Genomic DNA, 21,580 nt, shown 5'->3' with positions numbered 1-21,580 from the left:
GATAAACATCAGTGATCATCTCAACAGATGCAGAGACACACTGACAGATCTCAACATTCTTTCATGATAAAAATACTCAACAAACTAGGAGGAGAGGGAAATGACTTTAACCTAATAAAGGTCATAGATGAAAGGTCTATAGCTAACATCATACTCAATGGTGAAAAACTGAAAGCTTTTCTCTAGGATCAGGAACAAGGTAAAGATGCCCACTGTCACCATTTCTATTCAATGTTGTATTGCAAGTTCTAACCAGAGCAATTAGTCAAGGAAAACAAATAAACCTCTTACAAATCAGAAAGGGAGAAGTAAAATTATCTCTGTTCACAGAAAACATTATTTCATGTTTAAAAAGCCCTAAAGATTCCACACATACATGCACACACACACACACGAAAATACTGTTAGAACTAATAAATGAATTCAGCAAAGTTGCAGTATGCAAAATCAATATACAAAAGTTAGTTGTCTTTCTACATACTAACAATGAACAATTTCAATAGAAAATTAAGAAAACAAACTCGTTTACAATAACAACAAAAAGAACAAAATAGGAATAAACTTAACCAAGGGAGTGAAAGACCTGTACACTGTAAGCTACAAAACATTGATGAAAGACATGAAAAAGAGACACAAATGTTCAAAGATTGGAAGACAACATTTTAAAATATACGACTCAAAGCAATCTACAGATTCAGTGTGATCCCTGCAAATGTCCCAATGGCATTCTTTACAGAAATAGAAAAAAAAAAAATCCTAAAATTGTTGTGGAAACACAAAACACTCCAGATAGATAAAACGATTTTGAGAAGGGAAGATGAAGCTCACATCTGTTAGTATGACCAATATCAAAAACAATGACACAGCAACAAAACCTAGAAAATGTATTAGTGAGAATGTGGAGAAAATGGGAACCCTGTGCACTATTGGTGGTAAGTGGGAATGTAAAATGGCTCAGCTGCTGAGGAAAACAGTATGGAGGTTCCTGAAAAATTAAAAATAAAAGTACCATACGACCCAGCAAACCTACTTCTGGGTATTTATCCAGATGAATTGAAATTGGGATCTTAAGGAGATATTTGCACTACTGTGTTCACTGAGGCATTATTCACATTAGCCAAGAGGTGGAAGCAGCCTAATTCTCCACTGACGGATTAACAGATAAAGAAAATGTAGTATATACATACAGTGGAATATTATTCAGCCGTAGAAAGAGGAAATCCAGTCATGTGCTATAATATGGATAAACCTTGAGGACATTATATGAAATGAAATAAGCTAGTCACAGAAAGACAAATACTTCATGATTCCATTTATACTATATGAGGTATGCAGAAGTAGTGAAATTCATAAAAGCAGGAAGTAGAGTGGTGGTTGGCAGGAGCTGGGAGGAGGGAAATGAAGAATCACTGTGCATGGGAATAGAATTCTAGAATAGAATTTTAGTCCTGCAAGATGGAACAGTTCTAGAGATCTGCTATGCAACATTGTGCTTTATAGTCAACAATATTGTACTGTACACTCAAACCTTCATTTAGAGGGTAGATCTATTATTATGTGTTTTTTCACCACAATTTTTTAAAAGGAACTAAAGGGGATGACTATTATGGATAATAATGCTGTTTAATATTTTAACTTTCTAACTTGGTGGAGAGGAAGAGGAGATATCATCGTGCCTTTCTGCTCCCTAATACATACTTGTAATATACTGTGAAATCAGTATACCTTTTGGACTATATCATTTTAAGAGGAACGTGACTTTGGTGGCTGAAGTTTGGGATTCTCTCCCTGCTTTACCACTGACTGGCCTCTGACTTGGGGAACCACTCCCCATTTTGTCCCATCTAGCTATAAAGGGAGAACAGTCTGAAAACACAGCTGTCAGGAAGAGCAGCTTTTATGAATGAAGATCTGGCTAAAATAAACAGCAGCCATTTCTATGTTTTAGTATTATAAGACCACTAGCAAACTTCTTCAAAAAGATAAATTCATACACTTGCACCACTCAGCCACTGAAATGTTTCACATAATGACCTTAAGAACACATTGCTATTTTGTGTTTAAATTCAAAATGCTTATTTGTTCATTTTACACTAAGATGTAGAACATGGACCCAGATACCTATGTTGGAATAACCACTGAAGAACACTTTTATCTTCTTTCTTGCTTAATTTATTTTAATAAACACTAAACGCCTTTTGTGCTTGGTTCAGAGGATGCAACTGCAAAAAAAAGAGCCATCTCCCTTCCCTAATGGCTGTTACTTACATTCTGTTTGAGGAGAATGGCACAAAACAAGTAATAGTGCAATTCTTGTTTTAATTGCAGTTGTCATAAATTATAATAGAGGAGCACAGGTGCTAAATGAGTGCTTAATGGGAGGATGACTTAATCTGTTCTGGAAGGGGGTGGGGCAGTGTCCAGGGAATGCTCTCTTAAAAGGTGACATTTGAGTTGAGCTCTGGAATGCAGGGAGAACTCCAGAATTTCTGAATAGAAGAGGCTTTGGGTTGGCAATCTGGTAGGAAGTAAGCTCTGGTAGACTTGTTTTGGAGCTGTGTTTCATAATGAGCCCACTCTTTTTAGATTGTATTCTGTGTTTCCTTGAGATGGCTTCTTGGAGGTTGTATCTTGATGCACCCTACAGAAGGGTGAGTAGAAATGAATTATGTGGAGGTGTGAAGAGGGAAAGAGAACACGATAGTTGGAGGGTCAAACAAGTTGGAGGGTTAAACAAGGTGTGAAGAGGGAAAGAGAACACGATAGTTGGAGGATAGTGAGGGATGGGTGAGACTGGGGAAAGCAGTAGAGGCTGGGTCGCACAGGGCAGGATTAAGGACCATGCAAGCCACTTTAAAGATTGTATTCTCTGTAGGGATAAAGATTCCCAGAAAACGAGACTTTATTCACAGTTATCAAGCAGGGTAGAACCTAATCAGATTCTCACTTTAGAAGAAGTCACTCTGGCCACTACCTGAGCATGAATTGGAGTAAAGGTGGTGCCAGAGGCCAGTTACGAAGCTGTTTCACAAGCTTTACAGAGAAGTGAACGGTAGCTTAGACTAGGATGGTCATCATGGTGATTGAGAGGAATAGACAAAAGTAGAAGATACTTAACAGACAAATACTGTAGAGTATAACTGAATATGCCAGGTGGATCTGGAAAGAGTCACAGGAGACGTGACATTACTTTAATCTGGAAGGCTGAGAACAACTTTCTTGTAATACTGTGGTTCATCATTTAGGTTAAATTGTTAAAATATGTAAATTATAAATGATTATTACCTTTTATCAATATTCCTTTCAGATTCTCTAAGAAATGTCATATAACCTGTGTTCTTATTTCTCTAATAGTGTTACAAAGTTGGTTAGAATAGAATAAATATGCATTTCCTGAAAACCATTTGACAGTGGCCTTTTCAATTCAGATTAATCCCCTCCCCACCAGCATCCACCCAAATCCAAGTATATTAGTGAGAATTTGGGACCTTTAAAAATTTTTTTCTACTCCCTGTTAAATCCTCTGTCCAAGTTAAATCTCTATAGCAATAGGGATGTGTCCTTGCACACTGTTAATTCATGCTTACTTTTGCCTCATAAGATTTATGATTAAACTGATATAAGTATTTTGGAAATAATTTTAGAACCTAAATTACCTTAACTATTCTGGTTCTCTCTTATTTTAGAAGGTAATTGTGCTTAGTTCTGGAGATTGCCTAGGCTGAAGGTTTTAGATGTAGAAGAATATTAATTTGTTAGCATTTGTAACATCTCTAGTCTTTGCGGTCACAGGAATTCACTGTACATACTTTTCAAATCAAGAGAAATTGTGTCTAATACTTTATACCATTTTATGATTATTTAACACATTACTTGGGGCTGCTAAAGGGCTTTTCTGCTACCCAGCCATCCTTTAGCAAGCACTTAGCTCTTCTTTCGTAATTAATATTTTCATTTCTCATATGCATAGAGTGCCTGCAGGAAATTTTATCTGGAAAAGAATCTGCATAGTGTTTTAGTGCAGTACAATTTATTTAGCAATTCATCTTTGATATTTATTTTTTATTAAACAAATTAAGCCAGGATTTTAGTTTTAAGCCCTTGCTTCAAAATGGGATTATATGAAATCATGTGTGTGAAACTTTTGAAAATGGTAAAGCACTATAGAATTTAAAGAACCTTTCATTCAATAAAAACAAATTTTAAATAAAATAAAATAAACAAAAACCTTCTAGTGTTTGTTCTGTGGAGGCACTACCAGGTCAAAGAGAGGTCAATAAGATGTATCTCATCTAGGCATTGCTCTGTGCGCCATATGCCCATGTTAAATCACAATGATAAGTAAGATGTGGACTTGTGCACCACTAATTCTCGTTTTGCCAGACTTTCATGTCATCCTATGGTCATTACAGTTGACCAATTACAGTTGATCGAATTGAATTATCTTTAATTAGTAGGTCTGTTTCATAGTACAGTGGGCTAGCTGGACATATTTATCTGTTTTAAGTGGTCTGTCCACAGACTTGGAAAGCCAAACGTCATTTTTGAAAAGGAAAAAATAACTGGGGGGGAGGGGGAGAGAGGAGGCTAGGATTATTTTATACGTGTTAAAGGGAAAGTACAATTTCAATAGTTTTGAAGCACGTTTAACAAAAGTTTGCTGTGGTCTTTAAGATCTTTGGAGGAAAGTCACATTAGTTAGGCAATGTGTAATATTTATTTTTCTATATAGAAATGACATGCAAAGGTTATTAAAACAGCAATTCTCTTGTCTTTGTGATGGGAAGAAATAGCTGATTCCAAAGAACTCATTCATAAGAGATTTAGGTCCCTATGAAGATTTATAATATCTTTGAGCAGTGCCCAGCCAGGAACTTTTCTGTCTCGTTGCAAGCTGCACACGCCATTACAAAATTATAACAAATTCACATTGACTCCTGCACAGATTGATTCTTATACTTGAGAGGCAAATGGATGAGAACAGGGCATGTATTCCCTGAAGATTCAATGGGCCTCTGAGCAATGAAATCTGCCTGAAAAACTGGAGAAGCATCTATGGTTAGGTAAGATTGGAGAGAGCCAAACTTATCACTTCCTTACATTCTCATTTGGAGGGTGGTGGATTGCCATCTCACATCAAGTCCTACTGTACAGCCATGCATCATGGCGACACCAGATAAATATGAAGTTCTCTAGGGCTTTATTTGACCCAGAAGGTCATTCAGCCATTAGCCCTTGATTCAGCATAAAAAAATGAAGCGGGGCGAGGGAGGGAGGAAGAAGAAGAGAAAAAGAAAGGGAGAGAATTTTCTGCTCCTTTTCTCACTGCGTATCACATGATGATCTATTTGCCTCAATTTTATGTTTGTAAGTATTGATAGTGATTCCTTGTTCCTCTTTCAGAAAGAAATACCATTAATGCCATTGTTATACCTACCCAACAGTTCAAGTCTTCACGTTTTTGTGGCAAATTTCCTTAATATCTCAAAATCAACAGTAAAGCCAACCTTAGAAAAATAGTTTGTTTCTGGAGCACTGCTGAATCAAATATTATTTTCTAAAAATGTTAGTCAACTCCGTCATTCTTCTACTCTTTCCTTCTATTAGACATCCACCCAAATATCTATTCATCTGTCCAAAAATGTATTTATCATAAGCCTGCTATGATGTGCTGGGCAGGCAGTGGGCTAGGAGCTTGGGAAAAAATAGTCAATAACAGACCCAGGCCTGCCCTCTGAACTGACACATATGGGTCATTATTATTTAGCAAAGGTGTTTTGAATGCTTACCGTGCCAGGCAAGGTACTTATACCAACCCCTTGCACAGAATTTGGGAAACGTCTCTTTCATGCAGATACACGAAAAGAGAAATTCCTGCCCCTTCCTTTCAGGACTTTTATATATAACAATGATTTATCCAGAGAGTCCTAGTGTTGAATTGTAGGATATGTTGTAATCATGGCTTTTGAAACAAGAACCTTGTCGACTCAGATAGAAATGAGGTCTACACTGCCCCAGCACCTGGTTAGTCCACTGCGAAAGTGGGTCTGATAGCACCTGACTGTCTATAACTAGAATAACTATATCATGGGATTATATCACACTTGTTTGGTGCTGCATAGGTGGCGCTGTGCTCCCCAATCAAACCAAAATTATTTCCTTAGGGATATGTGATAGGGATAGGCATTTTGGCAAGAGATACGGAAAGTTTCAAACAGAATAAAAATTCTAAGTGCTGTAGTAATTAGCCTTTCCCTTTCCTGAAAATACTATGCATGGCTTCTGCAAACATACTAAAATTTAAAATTTAAAACAATCATGTTCTCTTTGGAAGGCAATTGCTTTAAATTGGATAGATTTCACTCATTTTTTAGTGAAAGAATTTGAAAATTCTGTCTTTGGAAACCAAAATACTGGATGGCAGAATTAGATGTCTTTCACTTTAAAATGCAGACTCTCTCTGTGGTGAATGTATTTGTTGTGGTAAAGTATTTGAAAGGAAATCCTCAGAATAATTTGGGGTAAGGAAAAACACTGTGTCAAAATAAGCCAACCCATCCGTTTGGAACTTTGGGAATTGCTTTACTTTTGAATCAGAAAGAATTAATAATTGTTCATAGCATAAATAATATATGTTTGGACTATAATATATAATCATGTTCTAAAACACACTTCCAAATTTGAAAGCACTCTGGTATAATGCTGTGATCTAAGTGATTTTTCTGAATGAATCAATGTTCTTTAGAGTTAATACTGATCCTCTTATTTCGTTACCTCATGATTTGGTCTGTGTCTTGGCAAACCTCTCTCTAAATAAGTGATTCCTGTAAATGTTGGAAATTGTTTCACAGGTTAACCTCCCCATCGTTTTACATTGCTTACGCTATATGGTTTCAGCCTAGATATATTCTTTCTGGAAAGAAGGGTCCTGCTAGTCCGATAAGAAGCGTTCTTTCCTGAGGTCTGTATTTTGCGTGGGGATCAGCTGGAGAGGGAAAAGCCAGAATGCCAAATTGCGAAGAGTATGCTTTACTGTGGGGCTCCATCCAAAAAGGGTTTGTAACAGTGTACAGTCCTGTAGCCCAGCTGTGTGGAGCATTGATTGCTTCTGCCTAGAGCAGGGATACTGTCAAGTTGCTCTGTGAGTTGAGTCATCTATTGACAAAGAGCTACCAGCCCGCAGATAATGCTGTGCGGAGCTGCTCCCACGATGCGCTGCTATAGCAGCTGTCAAAGATACTGAGGGAACCACGGGAGAAAAAAAAAAAAAAAAAAGACTTTTACAACTGCCTGGAAGAAAGGGGTGTGAGGGAGGAGACATTCCTGTGCAGAGCTGACCAAAGGCAAGAGTAGGCATCAGTGCAGTATGAATGCATACCTCACCAAGCAACACAGCTGCAGCCGGGGGTCCGATGGGATGGATGCCGGCAGGAGCGCACCCACACTGCTCAGGGATGCCCACTGCGCTTGTGGCTGGCAGAGGAGTCCTCAGGGGCTCGGGTACAGTTCTCAGACTATGCCCTCCTCGGGACCTGGGGGCCCAGCTTCAAACAGGACCAAGCTGGTCACTTTGTGGGACAGTGTGCGGAAAAGCTCCCACAAGACGAGCACCAAGGGCAAAGGGACTTGTGGGGAGCATTGTGCCTGCCCACATGGCTGGTTCAGCCCAGCACAGGTGAGCCTTTTCCTTGTGACTTTCCCGTGAGTATTGGAAGAAACTGAGAGCACGCTGGGGAAGGCTAGCAGTTTGGAAACTTTTCTGGGTGCTCCTTGCTGACTGGGTACACATGTTTGGTAAATGGTAGGCCAAGAAATCCTGTAATTTTCACAGGTGTTTGTGGGCTCACACCTCTGTGTGGCCTGTGAAAGTCAAGGGATGCTGTGCTCAGTTTCTTTCAGTGACTTTTCCCCAAATTCAACTTCTCTAGTCCTCAGATGATTTTACTATTCTGCATCATAGACTTTAGCAGCACTATTACTTCTAATCATTGTTAACTTTTTCTATTCTGCCTAGCCTAGGGTTTTGTCTTGTTTTAAGGAAGAAAGAGAAAATGAACTTTAATCAGATACTTTCCATCTCTTTAAAGATAAAAAAACATTCATTTCTTCAGCTATGGAAAGCAGCGATTTAAAGTTTCCTATTCTAATTTTACTCTTATAATGCTGTATACCTTTTCAGTGATGGAGAAGAAAATGTGTTTGTACTAAATAATTCATTTTATAAACAAAAGGAATACAATTGGAAGCAAGCTAGACAATTACACTCAGAATAAAATAATGAAACATTTCATTTATTCATAGAAGCAAAAAGGTTATTTATATTAAAAAGTATAACTCGTATTCCCCTGTAACATATTTCTGAAGCAGATGTGCAGAGTCCCTTAATTTGATTCCTAGCTTATTCTTGCCCCAAACTACTAGCATTGTACCAGAAACGAAATTGGCTCATTTTTTCCTGTCTCCATCCAGAAGAGGGAAAACAACTTCCTGTAAATGCTATAAAATATAAATAAAAGGCACCTGTAATCATTTTCATAAATATAGAACTCTGTTCATAAAAATTCACTGAAAAGAGAAAAATCTGTGTTTGCAGAAAAAAATCCTCTCTTGATTTTAATATGATTTTAGCATAATTAAGAAGTGGGTATTGATCATGAGTAAAACGTTATGATCTGAGAGGTGTAGAGAACATTCCAATTTTAATATTAGTTTTTTTTAAGTACTTGTAAGTATATATCACTAGATCTTAATGCTACATATACATAGCCTTATATGTGGCTTCTGATGAATTAATATCATGTATTTCAGCATCTTGATTTAAATCAAGAATATATTGTCATTTTAGAATTAAACTAGTTCACCTTGAAATGGAGCCTGATGTTTGGAAACTCAGTTATTTTTTAAAGTTAACATGAATTCCAAACTGAATAAACAGTCAACAATTATGAAGTCCCTGTTCTTTAACAAACACATGTGTTTAAATGTCTTTAGCCTATATCTCTTTATTGATTATGTTAAATTCTCAAGGCTTACATAGGCAGAGAAGGCAAACACATCTAGCTTATGGATTTTGCACAGAGTAGAATATGCAAACATGCTTTATTTTTACAATTCTTTTTATCTAAGATGTAATAAACTTTTCATCATTGCTCAAACCAAAATCTCTAATACTATATTATAATAACTATGCTCAAAAAATCTTGGTACATTTTTCATCAACCAAGGGAAACTTTTCCCTTCCTTGGTTTTTAACAAAGTCAGCCTCCTACTTGCTTAAATTTATAGCCATTTAATGCTTTAAAGATTGAAATAGACTCTGCACTGATAATTAAAGATCCAGTGACATATGAGAAGGCAATAAAATGAGGCAGCCACCATCTCCCGTTATTCTTTTGTATACACATTTCTCTACATTTTTCTCTCTTATTCACATGTCCTTTATTACTTGCTAAGAACAGTTACTCCCCAAATAATGGAGAACCGATACCATATCTTTTAGGATCTTCAGTGTTGTGACACTCTTCCATCAACTGACTTTTCTACCCTTTTACCATCTTAGTCCTAAAAATGTGCTATACTAGATTGATCAATCTCTCTTCATTCCACTCCCGTGCCCTTTCAAATATATTATGTCGAATAATTTTTAATATGTCTGTATATGCACATGTGCATATATATATTTAAATATCTCTATATAGAGATATATATTTAAATATATTAATATAGAGATATATATTTAAATATCGCTATAATATCTACTTTCATGCATTAACACATTTTCATGTGTATATAATTATACATATATATATACGTATACACATATAAAAATTAAAGTTCTATATTATTCTTTTCTCTCCTAGAAATTACTAGCTGTTCTTGTAATGTTTTTCTCTATATAAAGTATATTGCCTTTACTTCTGATAGGTACTCGAAAATGCTGCTCTGTGTATATATATATCTGTATTCATTTACATATACATCTATAAAATATGTCTAATATTTGAAATATACAGATGTGTATGTATTATATGCCCATGTAAACTATCACAGAAACAAGAGTGTGTGTGTATCAATATGTGTCCATTAACACTAAGTCTGTTTTGAGAATTTTTGGATACCATTTTTATCCCTTAAATTAACTAAAGATACCCTGTGAATATTGTAAAATAAAAGGTAGAGGCTAATGATAGTAAACATTAGACTCCTTGATAAAGCAGAAAGAAGGAAAGTGCATGTTTTAGAGTTGCCTAGGGACCCATATGTGGTACAGAACGTGCCTGAGGGCTATTAAGTGTCTGGGAGCTGGGATCTTGCCCTTGGAGATAGTTGCTGTGTTACGTGGAAATCAGCAGTGTGATTTCCGGCTGCTATAATACAGGGCCATGGTAATGACGTGAGTTCCTCCCAAGGCTCTTTGCCAAACTCCTGTTATTTGGGGGTGCTGTGTACTAACAGGACTTTGTCATTATGTTATTCCTCAGCAGGAATAAAAAACAGCTCCTGTCCCTTCTCAAATAAGTTTTCATTCCATTTGGATCTGTAGAATTAATATAACCATAATAATAGGTAAGAAAATGGAAAATTATAGTGTCCAGAAGTGAGTTCTAGAATGCACATCCAAGATAATAGTATTGGCCTTGGGGAAAAAAAAAAACAAAAAAAACATGTCCATCGCTGCTTATGCAGCATTTCTGCCCAGTGCAGACTGGTCTGGGGAGGCAGCACAGACAGTGAAGACTCAGAGACCAGGGTTCTATGCATTTGTTCTTTATTCATTCATTCATTCATTCTTCATTTCTTTATTCAACTATCATTTCCTGAGTACCTACTATGTGCCACTCTGTCAGGCCCTGTGGATATAATAGGAAACAAAGTAGATACCACCTCTACCATTATGGAGCTTACGACCTACAATAGTATACAATACTTAGCAAATATATCACTATATACACAGAATAATAGCGTCATAAATCAAAATTTGGAAGTGAAACAAAGTTCCACGGAGTACTGCAAATTCCATAGTAAATGTGTATTCAGGATACAAAGGGACTACAAAGGAGAAAGACAAAAATATCCTTTTTTTTTTTTTTTTAAGAAAAGATACTGTATCTCCTTATGCCTACATTTCCTGTTTTGTAAAATTAGGATAAAAATAGTACTTAACTCATAGGCTTATGGTGAGGAGTGATTAACATAATACATATAAAGCAGTTAGCACAGTGCTTACATATAGTAGAGACTCAATAAATATTTGTGGAATGAATGAATCATAAATCCACAATAAAAGTTGGCTTCTATTAACCTATTCCTTAATTCACTATAACTGTTTTTTCTGGGAAGAGAAGAGAGGTGAATTAGTGAAGACTTCATAGAGGTAGTGATACTTGGATGGAACTGAATTGAATCTTGAAAAAATGTGTGTTTATCAAGTCGGCAGAGAGAGATAGGCTTTGGGGGCAAAAATAACAGAAACAGTTGTAACACCCTGGTGTCTGTGTAGAACTGCTCTTAGTTCCGTCTGCCCACGGAGAGATGGGCAGGGGATGGGTCACAGAAAGCCTGGTGGGCCTTGGTGAGGACTCTGCTGAGTCAGCAGCATTGAGCCACCGTAGGATTCAAGAGTTCTGCCACACTCTGTGTTAGGCTTCATGGTTAAGGAACCCTTCTAGGCCTCAGTTTCTCTGTTTCTAAGAAAACTGATTTTCCTAAATGAACCTCTGTATCCCTTCCAAAACTAATATTCTGTGGCTCTGTCACCTGACATCCATTAATGAATGAGACACACTTTGGAAAGGATTTATGCTTTAGAGCCAGATAATCCAAAGTTTGAACTTACTAGCTCTGTGTGATCTCACTTGCTTAACCTCTTTAAGACTCATCTGCCCCTCTGTAAAACTTAGAATGTTATAATCATGTTGCAGAAAAGTGTAATAAGAATTGAAAGTACTCCATCTAAAGAGCCAAGCGTGGCGCTTAGAACACAGGAATTGTCCAATTTAAAAAATGGTATTTATGATGACTAGTGATATCCAAATTATGTTTTTTAACCTGAAGAACATATCATCCATCGAATTAATTATCAGTATTGTGGTCCTTTGTTAGAGTTTCTAGTCTGTCCACTGAATTTTTTGATGCCTCGCTTATAGTGATGAAGGTTAGGCCAGGCAACTGTTCAGAAACACTTGACACAGTACCACGTTATGATGGGGTGTCATTTTGTCCTTCAGGGTTCTCAGAGGTTTACAATGGTGTACATGTAAAGTACATGTAAAGTCATGTAAAATAGACTTGTTTTGATAAACTAGCATTTTCATAAGCTTGCATTCAGAGGTGGGTGATGTTAGGTTTTCTCAGTACATACTGCTAGAAAAACTACATTTGAAGTATTTAGCCAAACTGTGTAAATCTTCCCTAACAGTCCCTCTACAGCTCCTCCAGAAATAGCAGTTTACAGGAACTTGAGTGCAGAGGATTTTTTAGTCCAAGAAGTAGGGTTGCCCTAGGCTGAAATCTCAGGCTCAGCTTTTGTCTGGTTAGAAAGATCTGACAGTTTGTTTTAACTCTGTGGCTGCTTCTTCTGATTCCTTCCATAGAGGGTCCCTTACTAAGGAAGAATAAGACTTTTTAGTCTCTGGGAAAACACCAGCAGCCTCCAGGCAAGGGAAGAAACATAAGAGAATAAGAGGTATCACAGAAGGAATAAAAGCACTGAGCATGCCTTGGGCAGATCTGAAGCCAGTCAGTCAGCAGCACTCCTGGCACCCCTGCTACTGGATGCTGACATCAGCAGAGCCTTCTCTCTAGGGCAGGGCAGGAGAGACAAAGTACAGAGGGCGGAAAAGAAAAGACCAAAGGTGACGGTATTTATCGAATACTCTCAACACCCACAATGTGTAAAGCCCTGTGCTAGGGTCTTTACATTAATCATCACTTGGAATTCTTCCAACAACAGTAAAAGAGTGATTATATGATTCCCATTTTTCAGATATGGCAACTGAGGCTAAGAGTAACTTGCTCACGAGGGCACAACTGATAAAGGCAGAACTAGTTTCAAATAAAGTTCTATCGGACTCAAGCTTTCCACCTCATCTTACAGAAAGGCCTGTTTGAGGTACACTGGAAGGGAGAATACCCTCAGAGACCTCTTTAATTCTTTAATTTAACAGGAAATTTCCTTAAGGAATTGGAGTGTTTTACATGGTTGAGAGGACTGACACCTCCTAGCAGAATCCCAGATTTCCCCATTCTACTTTGTTTTCTGGTCTCAGGAACTCTGAGTTGGTTGAGCCCTTAAAGAGCCCTTTACTCTGTGATCGAGGTTAAGAACTACGCTGATCTGAAGCAGTGGAGTAGATTCCCACAGCACTGATACCAGAATAAGATACCTGCTCTTAGAAAGACCCCATCATCTGTAGTTATTTGCCACTTGGATTTAATCTTGGCAATATTTATGGTAAGGAATCAGTAACCATGTATTTTAAACTTAATATAAGTACAAAATAAAAGTACATGTAGAGTTTGTCTTTCATAAGTCCGACAACATCATCTCACGTTGCTGAACGAATGTGAATCTCATATGCATTGTCTAACTACCTATGCATCTGTTATGCCAAGAATCAAATACCTCCCTTTAATACCACCATCTCCATTGGCCATCTTCTTAGTTTTGGGGTTTTCTTTTTGATATTGTTTGATCTGTTACAAATGTAGCATCACCTGATTTTATTCTCCGTTCTCTACTTTCATTCCTTTAATTTCCCAAAGGCATAGATAGATAGATAGATAGATAGATAGATAGATAGATAGATAGATATTTTATAATTATGTCAGAGATGGATGGGAATTTAGAGGTCATCTGGTGTATTTTCCAAAGGAGAACGTGAAGCCCAGAAAAGTTAAAAAGACTTGCTCAAGGTCATTCAGTTTGTGGCAGAATTGGCCAGTGTCGTTGAACTCAGAATTCTTTTTACTGTTTCAGGCAGCTTTCCCTCTCTTACCTTTATGTGCTCCGCTTCACGAAGCGTAATTACTGACAAGAAAATTATTAAGCATGCAGTTTGTTGATAATGCAGTGTTGGGCATTATACAAAGAATTACATAAACCTAATTTCTACATTCTTATAATTCAGACCAGCAGTTCCCAAGAAGGTAAGGAGAGAGACGAGCCATTAGAAATCATTTTACAAACGCATGGAGGGACTTATGTATTGATAATGCCTGGGAGGTGATACTGGCATTAGGAGAAGGGGGCCAGGGATGCTAAATGCACTATAATGTGCAGAGCAGTCCTGAAGAATAAAGAATGACTCCATTAATGCACAATTTTTAACATTTCACTTCATATTCATGAAGTTTTTTTTTTATTTTTAATTTTCTAAACCTAAAATCAAATTCAGTTTTATAAACAAAGTATTTTCTGCAAGGATTTAATAATCATTTAATATTCTAGAAATGTAACTCCTGTGTAAATCAAGGGATCATTGTACTTTGTTCTGTTAGGAATTTTATCAGGAGTTGGTTCCCAGTTTGGAAAATCCCTATCTTGAGCAATATTGCTGATCCTGGTATTTATGTCATCGATACACCTCTCCTGTATCAGTTTACATTTGTAAATGTCACCTGCAAATACGTAATTGAAGAGACTTGAGGTCCTTTTAATAGACATAGAACCAAACATTTTAAATTGGTAACAGCACTTGAAATACAAATAGTTCACCAAATTTCAATAAGATTGTTTTAAAAAATATTTTCTTTGATTGCCATACCTTATATTTATTTTTAAAATGTTATCACACTATAAGAAATCTATTTTGTGAAAATTATGTGAAATTATTTATTTTAGAGTTTTCTGTTGTTTTCAGTATTACTCTGATATTTCTCCAAAGATCATCTATACTCAGTTTCCCTGTAGGCTCTTAGGTGGCTGGGGTTCTCTAGTCCTCATTTTTTATCAAAGGACAGAGTCCCAAGATCTATTGAAGCACTGGAAGTCAAATCAAGTGTCTATCTTTACATGAGGGGTAATTCCAAATAGGGATAGAGAGGTGATGATAGATAGATAGATAGATAGATAGATAGATAGATAGATAGATAGATAGATAAAGTTCCTCACCAGTCTGCCCCATATAAAGCAGAGAATTATTTTGACACTAAGTTATAAGTAATTATTTTGGCACTAAGTTATAAGTGTATTTGCAAAAATATGACACTTTTACTTTCTCCACTTTATCAGCAATCTTGTTAGATTATATTTCAACTAAAGTATTTCCTTTGCTCTCTTATTATATACAAATGAGCCATTATTACTTCTTCCAACACTAATTTTCATATGTGTCTACTCTTCATATGCCTACTCTTGCACTTTTCCTGTGTTTCTTGCAGATGTGATATCTGGTCTCTTTATTCCATTTAAATCTAAATTTATTCATTATAAGTACACGTAAACATGTGACTACTTTATTACATTTTCTGGTATAGTTGGGCTCACAGATTGCCATATTGAAAACATACTATCTTAACATAAAGTACTTTCTTTTTATTTCTTCTTTTACTTCAGTTAAGGCATTATTTAAAAATGTGTAGGCAGTTGTATTACCCATGAATTTCATTTCAGATGGAGAAAAGAGGGTATTACAAAACATGTATTATAAAATGGAAAGGCTGGGTAGAATTGAGAACACTGGTTAGATATTTGAAATTGTTATATGTATTGTTATGTGTGTGTATTTAGCTTGCCTTCTAACTAGACCAGGAGTCAGCAAAGTATAGCCTACAGGTCAAATCCAACTTGCTACCTGTTTTGGTATAGCCTCAGAGCCAAGAATTTTTAAAAATATTTTTGATCGTTGAAGAAAATAAGAATAATAATATTTAATATAATTTTGTGAAAAATTATATGAAATCCCAATTATACTATGTATAAAGAAAGCTTTATTGGAGCACAGCCATGCTCATTTGTTTACACATTATCTATGGCTATTTTGGTACTGCAATTGCAAAGTTGAGCAGTTGTAATACAGACTGTAGGGCCAGAGAGTCCTAAAATATTTTCTATCTGGCTCTTTATAGAAAAAGTTTGCCAACCTCTGCACTAGACTCTCAGCTTTCTAGTTCCTTCTGATGGAATGTCCCATTCTGCGTAACAAAGCCTATATGTTACTTAAAAGTCTGGTTTAAGCATCCTCCTCCCTAATCCTTTCCAGTCCGTTTTAGCTCCTAAAACCTCTACTTAATGTGGTATCCTGCACAATTAGCACATTACCTGGCATTGTGGTTAGTTGTTTCCTTCTCGGTCTCCTGATTAGAGAGTGAAAGATTCCTCATATGCCTAACTCATAGTCACCAGCTGTCCATTCATCTCTTCGTGACAATTTTGTAGTATCACTATTCTGTTTTTGGACCCTGACTTCTCAGCTGCATTGGTGGCTGTGGAGAAGAAAGACTATGTCTTGTCTACCTTTATGTCTAGCTGGGCACCATGCACAATTCACCTATCACATTGTATCACAGTTATGAATAAGTATCTATCTGCTTCTCTAAGCCGAATTCAATTAGAGCACAATCTGTTTATTTACCCTTGTTCTCCCAGTAACCCAGCATGTAGCAATCAGTCAACTAGGTGTTGTTGATTTCTGAATGAATATTAACACGGGATCTTGTACGTAAAGGTACTTAAGTTTCAAATTTGATTTATTATTATTATTACTCATTATACAAGTGCCATAAGATCAAGAGTAACATCTTCTGTCCTTAAAGTAGCTCTATTTAATAACAAAGAGATTGTAATAAAAAGTTGTTAGCACAGATTTATTGCTTTGCATATTTGTCTTGTTTTTAGTTTGACTCAGATTCTTCTTTTTGGTGGTGCTGTTAAAATATAGGAATCACTGTTCAGAAATTATATTCTGCATTCAAGTGGGTCATGCTGTTCAGTGATGGAAGGTACTGAACTGCACTTTGAGCGGACAATCAGAAAAAGAAAATCTGATTCTACACAGTTTCTTTGCCTAATTTAGGAGTCACTTGCTCTCTAGAAGGTTGAAATAATGTCGTGAACTATTACTTTATAATTAGTTTCTGTACAGTCTATTGTAGATTACATGACCTTTTTTCTCCATCATTTTCGTCATTAAATATAAGTGCTCAGAGTATAGTAGTTGGCAGCACCACATTAAAAATCCATAACTGAACACATTTGCACTTTATTCTGATAGGCTGTGCTATTTAGTTAGTGGTCAACGTTGTTATAGTTCTTCAATAAGTAGTTTAAAAATGTACTAAGTTTAAAATTATATAAAAATTCCTAGATTTATATTACATTTTAGAGTGATTAGCAAATATATCTGCCTTTGCCAGACTGGGAAGGCAATCTTAGAAAATGCTTTTTGATTCTGTTTGTATACTGATCATTCATTTCTCTGATCTATGTTATTTGTTCTCCATCACACATATTATTGCAATTCATTACAATGTTTTAGTTTTTTTTTAAGACTTTATATTTTTAGAGCACTTTCACAGCAAAATTAAGAGGAAGATACTTTCAGTGTATATATTTTTCTCTGTTTTCAACTTGAAGTTTTTCAAAATAAAAATGAAGTCTAAGTGGATAATCATAAATTCTCTTAGTTTAAAGTGAGCATTTATATTACTCTTTTAAAATAATTTTATTATTTGGTTTTGATGTAGAAATAATACAAGTTTATGGTAAAAAATATTATTATAAGCTAAAGATATGTTTGAAAAATATTAAAATAGCTATAATTCCACCTAGAAGTAACCACAGTTAGTATTTTGATACCTTTTTAGTTTCTTCAATTGACTCTGCATGTGTATCTTCAGAAAAAAATGTAATATATTATAGTAACATGAGCTCACAGATGTACCTAAATATAAAGTATTGGTTATATGTGTCTGCTAGTGGGAAGTTAAGAATATAAAACTGTATTGCTTCTTTTACATTAACATTAATTATGAACATTTTTCTGTTAGTAAAATATTTTTCTTTTTGACATAATTTTAATGACTGCCAAATATTACTGTTTCTACAAAAACTCATCTTGTTGGACGTTTAGGTTATATTATTAGTATTAATATAAACAGTAGTGAAGTAAGTTTTGGCGTACATTAACCTCTAACCAGTTTTCTCATTAAGATATATTTTCAGGAAAGGAATCAGTGAGTGAAGGGTGTAAATTTTTTTAGGCTTAGAACGTTGTTGTTCAGTCGATTTTTATTCAACAATTAATTATTGAACAGTTCCCAGATGCCAAAGCACTGTGTTAATCAATGGGGACATAATGGAAAACAAAAGAGATTGATTCCTGCCCCATAGAGCTTAGAGTTAATTGCCAAATTGCTTCTAAAAGGACTTTACAAATTTATAGTCCTCCCATTCCAGGAGTGTGTGAACATGTCTTTCCTCCTGTACTCTTGATGGTTCTTTCTTTATAAAAAGCATTTATAAATTTGGTAAGCTAAAAATTGCATGCTGTTGCTTTTTTAATTTGCTTTTATTAGTTCATGAAGATGAATACTTTTCGTGTGATTGCAGCCAACTTTGGACACTATTATGGCATCTTCTATAACACGTAGCATAATGATAATACCCAGTTGGTAATTTAATACATGCTTAATTTGTTGACTGGATGGATGATAGGATGGATGGAAGGAAGGAAGGAAAGAAGGAAGGAAGGATATATATACAAATAGGCAAGTAGTTTCTGTTTAAAAGTTCTGATAAGGGGCTTCCCTGGTGGCGCAGTGGTTAAGAATCCGCCTGCCAATGCAGGGGACACAGGTTCAATCCCTGGTCCGGGAAGATCCCACGTACTGCAGAGCAGCTAAGCCCGTGTGCCACAACTACTGACCCTGTGCTCTAGAGCCCGCAAGCCACAACTACTGAGCCCGTGTGCCACAACTACTGAAGTCTGCATGCCTAGAGCCCATGCTCCACAACAAGACAAGCCACCGTCATGAGAAGCCCCTGCACCACAACGAAGAGTACCCTCGCTCACGGCAGCTAGAGAAAGCCTATGCACAGCAACGAAGACCCAATGCAGCCAAAAGTAAAATTAAATTAATAAAAGTCCTGGTAAGAGAAATTTCCACCTACCCTAAATATAGCAGGGTTGTTCTTAATCATCTTCATGAGTGATTTACACCCCTTTTTCTCCTGTCACTGTAACTCTTCCTTGTGTCTGTTCTCTAGAAGGAAAAGAGCTGAATGCTCTCGTTTTCACGTTGCTGTAGGTGAGCAAGATTGAATTGAATGACAGATGAAAAGGTAATTAGTACAACAGATAGAAGTAGGCAGACCATCTGACTGTGTAAACAGAGAATTTGCTGAGGAGTGTAGTATGGTCATTAAATTGACAGGAAGAGATGTTGAAGAGGAAGAGTGATCTAACTGATCAGATGGGGAAGGGAAATATTCTGGAAATTTCCTGTCTATTTTATAGTATGTTTATATACGGTTAAGAATTTTATGAAATTTGTATGTAGACATATTCAAGGTTGAGTTGGATCCACATGTCTTAAAATGCAGGCAGTCTGCCCCTGCAAGTCAACCATAATATCTTAGAATGATTGTATGAAATTGTATCCTTTGAAACCACACCATTATTATATTGCTTATACCAATATTTAGAATTAAACTTCCATATGCAACAACTCTATGGACTCCCTTATCAAAACTAAGCACCTTCTGGCCATTCTAAAAAAAAAAAAAAATGTGAAGCCAACATGTCAGTAATGTGAGGGCAGCTGTTTTCTAGTATAAGAGAGCACATCATTTTCAAAGGACTGAATGGAAAGGTGACAGGAAAACTGGTTGAGGACTGTAGGTAGATTAAGGACAGAAACTCTTGAGTTTATGAAAGAGCCTAGCATAACTGGAAGTTCCTTGTAGACTTATAGTTATTATTTTTCCAATAAATGAGTCAAAAACAGGTAACAGTTGACATGATGATCCTGATCCCTTTTTGTGCAGAAGCTTCAGCCGAGTTTTCATTACTCTTCTTCTTTCCTACCCTGCACTGCTCTCAAACCTGTTTTACAATTCACTCAGTTTACCATGTTAGAATATCAGGAAGTCTTCGTTAGCTTCATCACCTTCTACACCCAGGGCGATCACTAATTAATTGATGACTAGTTGATATAGAATTCTATCTTAGAGTGTCTCAGATATTTTCCCGTTTTACATTCACACTCTCAGGGCTTGAGTATAGATGTGCGTTATCGTTCACATAAGATATTTGCAAGCATCAGTGGCCTCCCAGATTCCTTCCATCCATTCTAAGTGTTTTTGTCGCCAAATTTATCTCTACACTCAGTTCCGTTCGTAACATTCATTAATTTAAATAATTGAACAACTCCAGATCACTTAAAGGTAGTGCTTCACTTTAAATGTACTCTAACTTCTGGAGAAGGCTAGTATGTCTGGAAATGTTAATGGGTCGTTTATATTGGATAACGTGTTAAGCAGTTGTTTATTTTTTATTATAGGATTTTTCAAAGCCTTTGGGGTTTTATATCTCCTAAAGGCAAGTAGAGTGTGCAGAGCATTTCTTAAGTGTGTGTGATGATGAAATCTCTTTTTCATGGATACATGTTTACCAGTATCTCCCGAAACATAGTTAGCCAAACACTAGTTTACAAAATAAAACTTGTTTCCCTAGCAAAGCATTAGAAGTTGTCTTCAATTTGGCCCCAACCTGCATTACCAACCCTATCTCCAGCCACTCCTATTGTATTCTGGTCACACCCCACCATTCACTGTTCCCTGATTCCCTGAAGCCACCATGCAGTCTCCTGCCAAATCTTTTCTATGTATCACTCTGTCTATAATGACTCTCCCTGTTTCTGTGTTTGGTAAAATTTCATTCATCATTCAAGGATCATCTCAAATGTTATCTTCTTTAAGCTTTTCTTTCTCTGTGGTCCTGCTTTTCACTTAACAGTGTGCTTGCTTACATTTCTGCTTCATTTACCATATTGGAAGCTTTGGGAGAACACAAACCATGCCTTATTTATTTCTGCATCTTTACTGCTAGGATAGGGCCTGACATATTTTTTGAATGATTGAAAGAATGGTATCTTTAAAAATTGGTAAAGAGGAAATAGAGTGGTGTTAGACAAGGCATTCTAGAGGGGTACTTCTTTAGGTAATACTGTGATCAGGTCCCTCTATCCTATTTTTGTCTCTCTTAAATCCCAGATAGCCATTCTGATAAGTATCCAGAGGGAACTGGGACTAAGAAGCTGACTCAGATTGGCTAAAATATACATGACATCACATTATGACAAAATCATTTATTTCAGTGAAAAATGTAAGTGTCAGATGAAGTGAAACACCCATGTTCATAAAATTCATCTGTTTATTCATTCACAGAGATATATTGATCATCTGTTGATGTTCAGACCTATTCTAGAAAGTTGAAAATATAGCAGTAGATACAGTTGGCAAGATTTGGAGCTTATATTGAGAAATACATAAAATTAACAAACAAATAAGACTACTTCAGATGGTGACAGACTATAAAAAAAAATAAACTAGAGCAATGTGATATGGCGGTTAGGTTGG

The 21,580-nt window shown here is 36.3% G+C and overlaps 1 protein-coding gene across 22 annotated transcripts in view; it reads left to right on the top strand.

Annotated features, from left to right (window-relative positions):
- The window catches only part of DLG2 (discs large MAGUK scaffold protein 2), a 2,016,902-nt gene that overhangs the window by 1,196,379 nt on the left and 798,943 nt on the right, over positions 1-21,580 (top strand). For 2 of the 22 annotated variants that reach the window (XM_060303834.1, XM_060303827.1), the window contains exon 1: positions 7,295-7,675. The exons of 17 other annotated variants lie outside the window; for them this stretch is intronic. In XM_060303834.1, coding sequence (XP_060159817.1) covers positions 7,367-7,675 — 309 coding nt within the window. In that variant the 5' untranslated portion in view covers positions 7,295-7,366. Of the gene's footprint in view, positions 1-7,294; positions 7,676-21,580 lie in introns of those variants that run through there. 3 more of the 22 variants (XM_060303837.1, XM_060303833.1, XM_030835928.2) reach the window with 2 other exon arrangements.

The sequence above is a fragment of the Globicephala melas genome, chromosome 8 (genome assembly GCF_963455315.2).
Source record: "Globicephala melas chromosome 8, mGloMel1.2, whole genome shotgun sequence".
Lineage (NCBI taxonomy): Eukaryota > Metazoa > Chordata > Mammalia > Artiodactyla > Delphinidae > Globicephala > Globicephala melas.
This window is presented reverse-complemented; position numbering and strand designations above follow the sequence as displayed.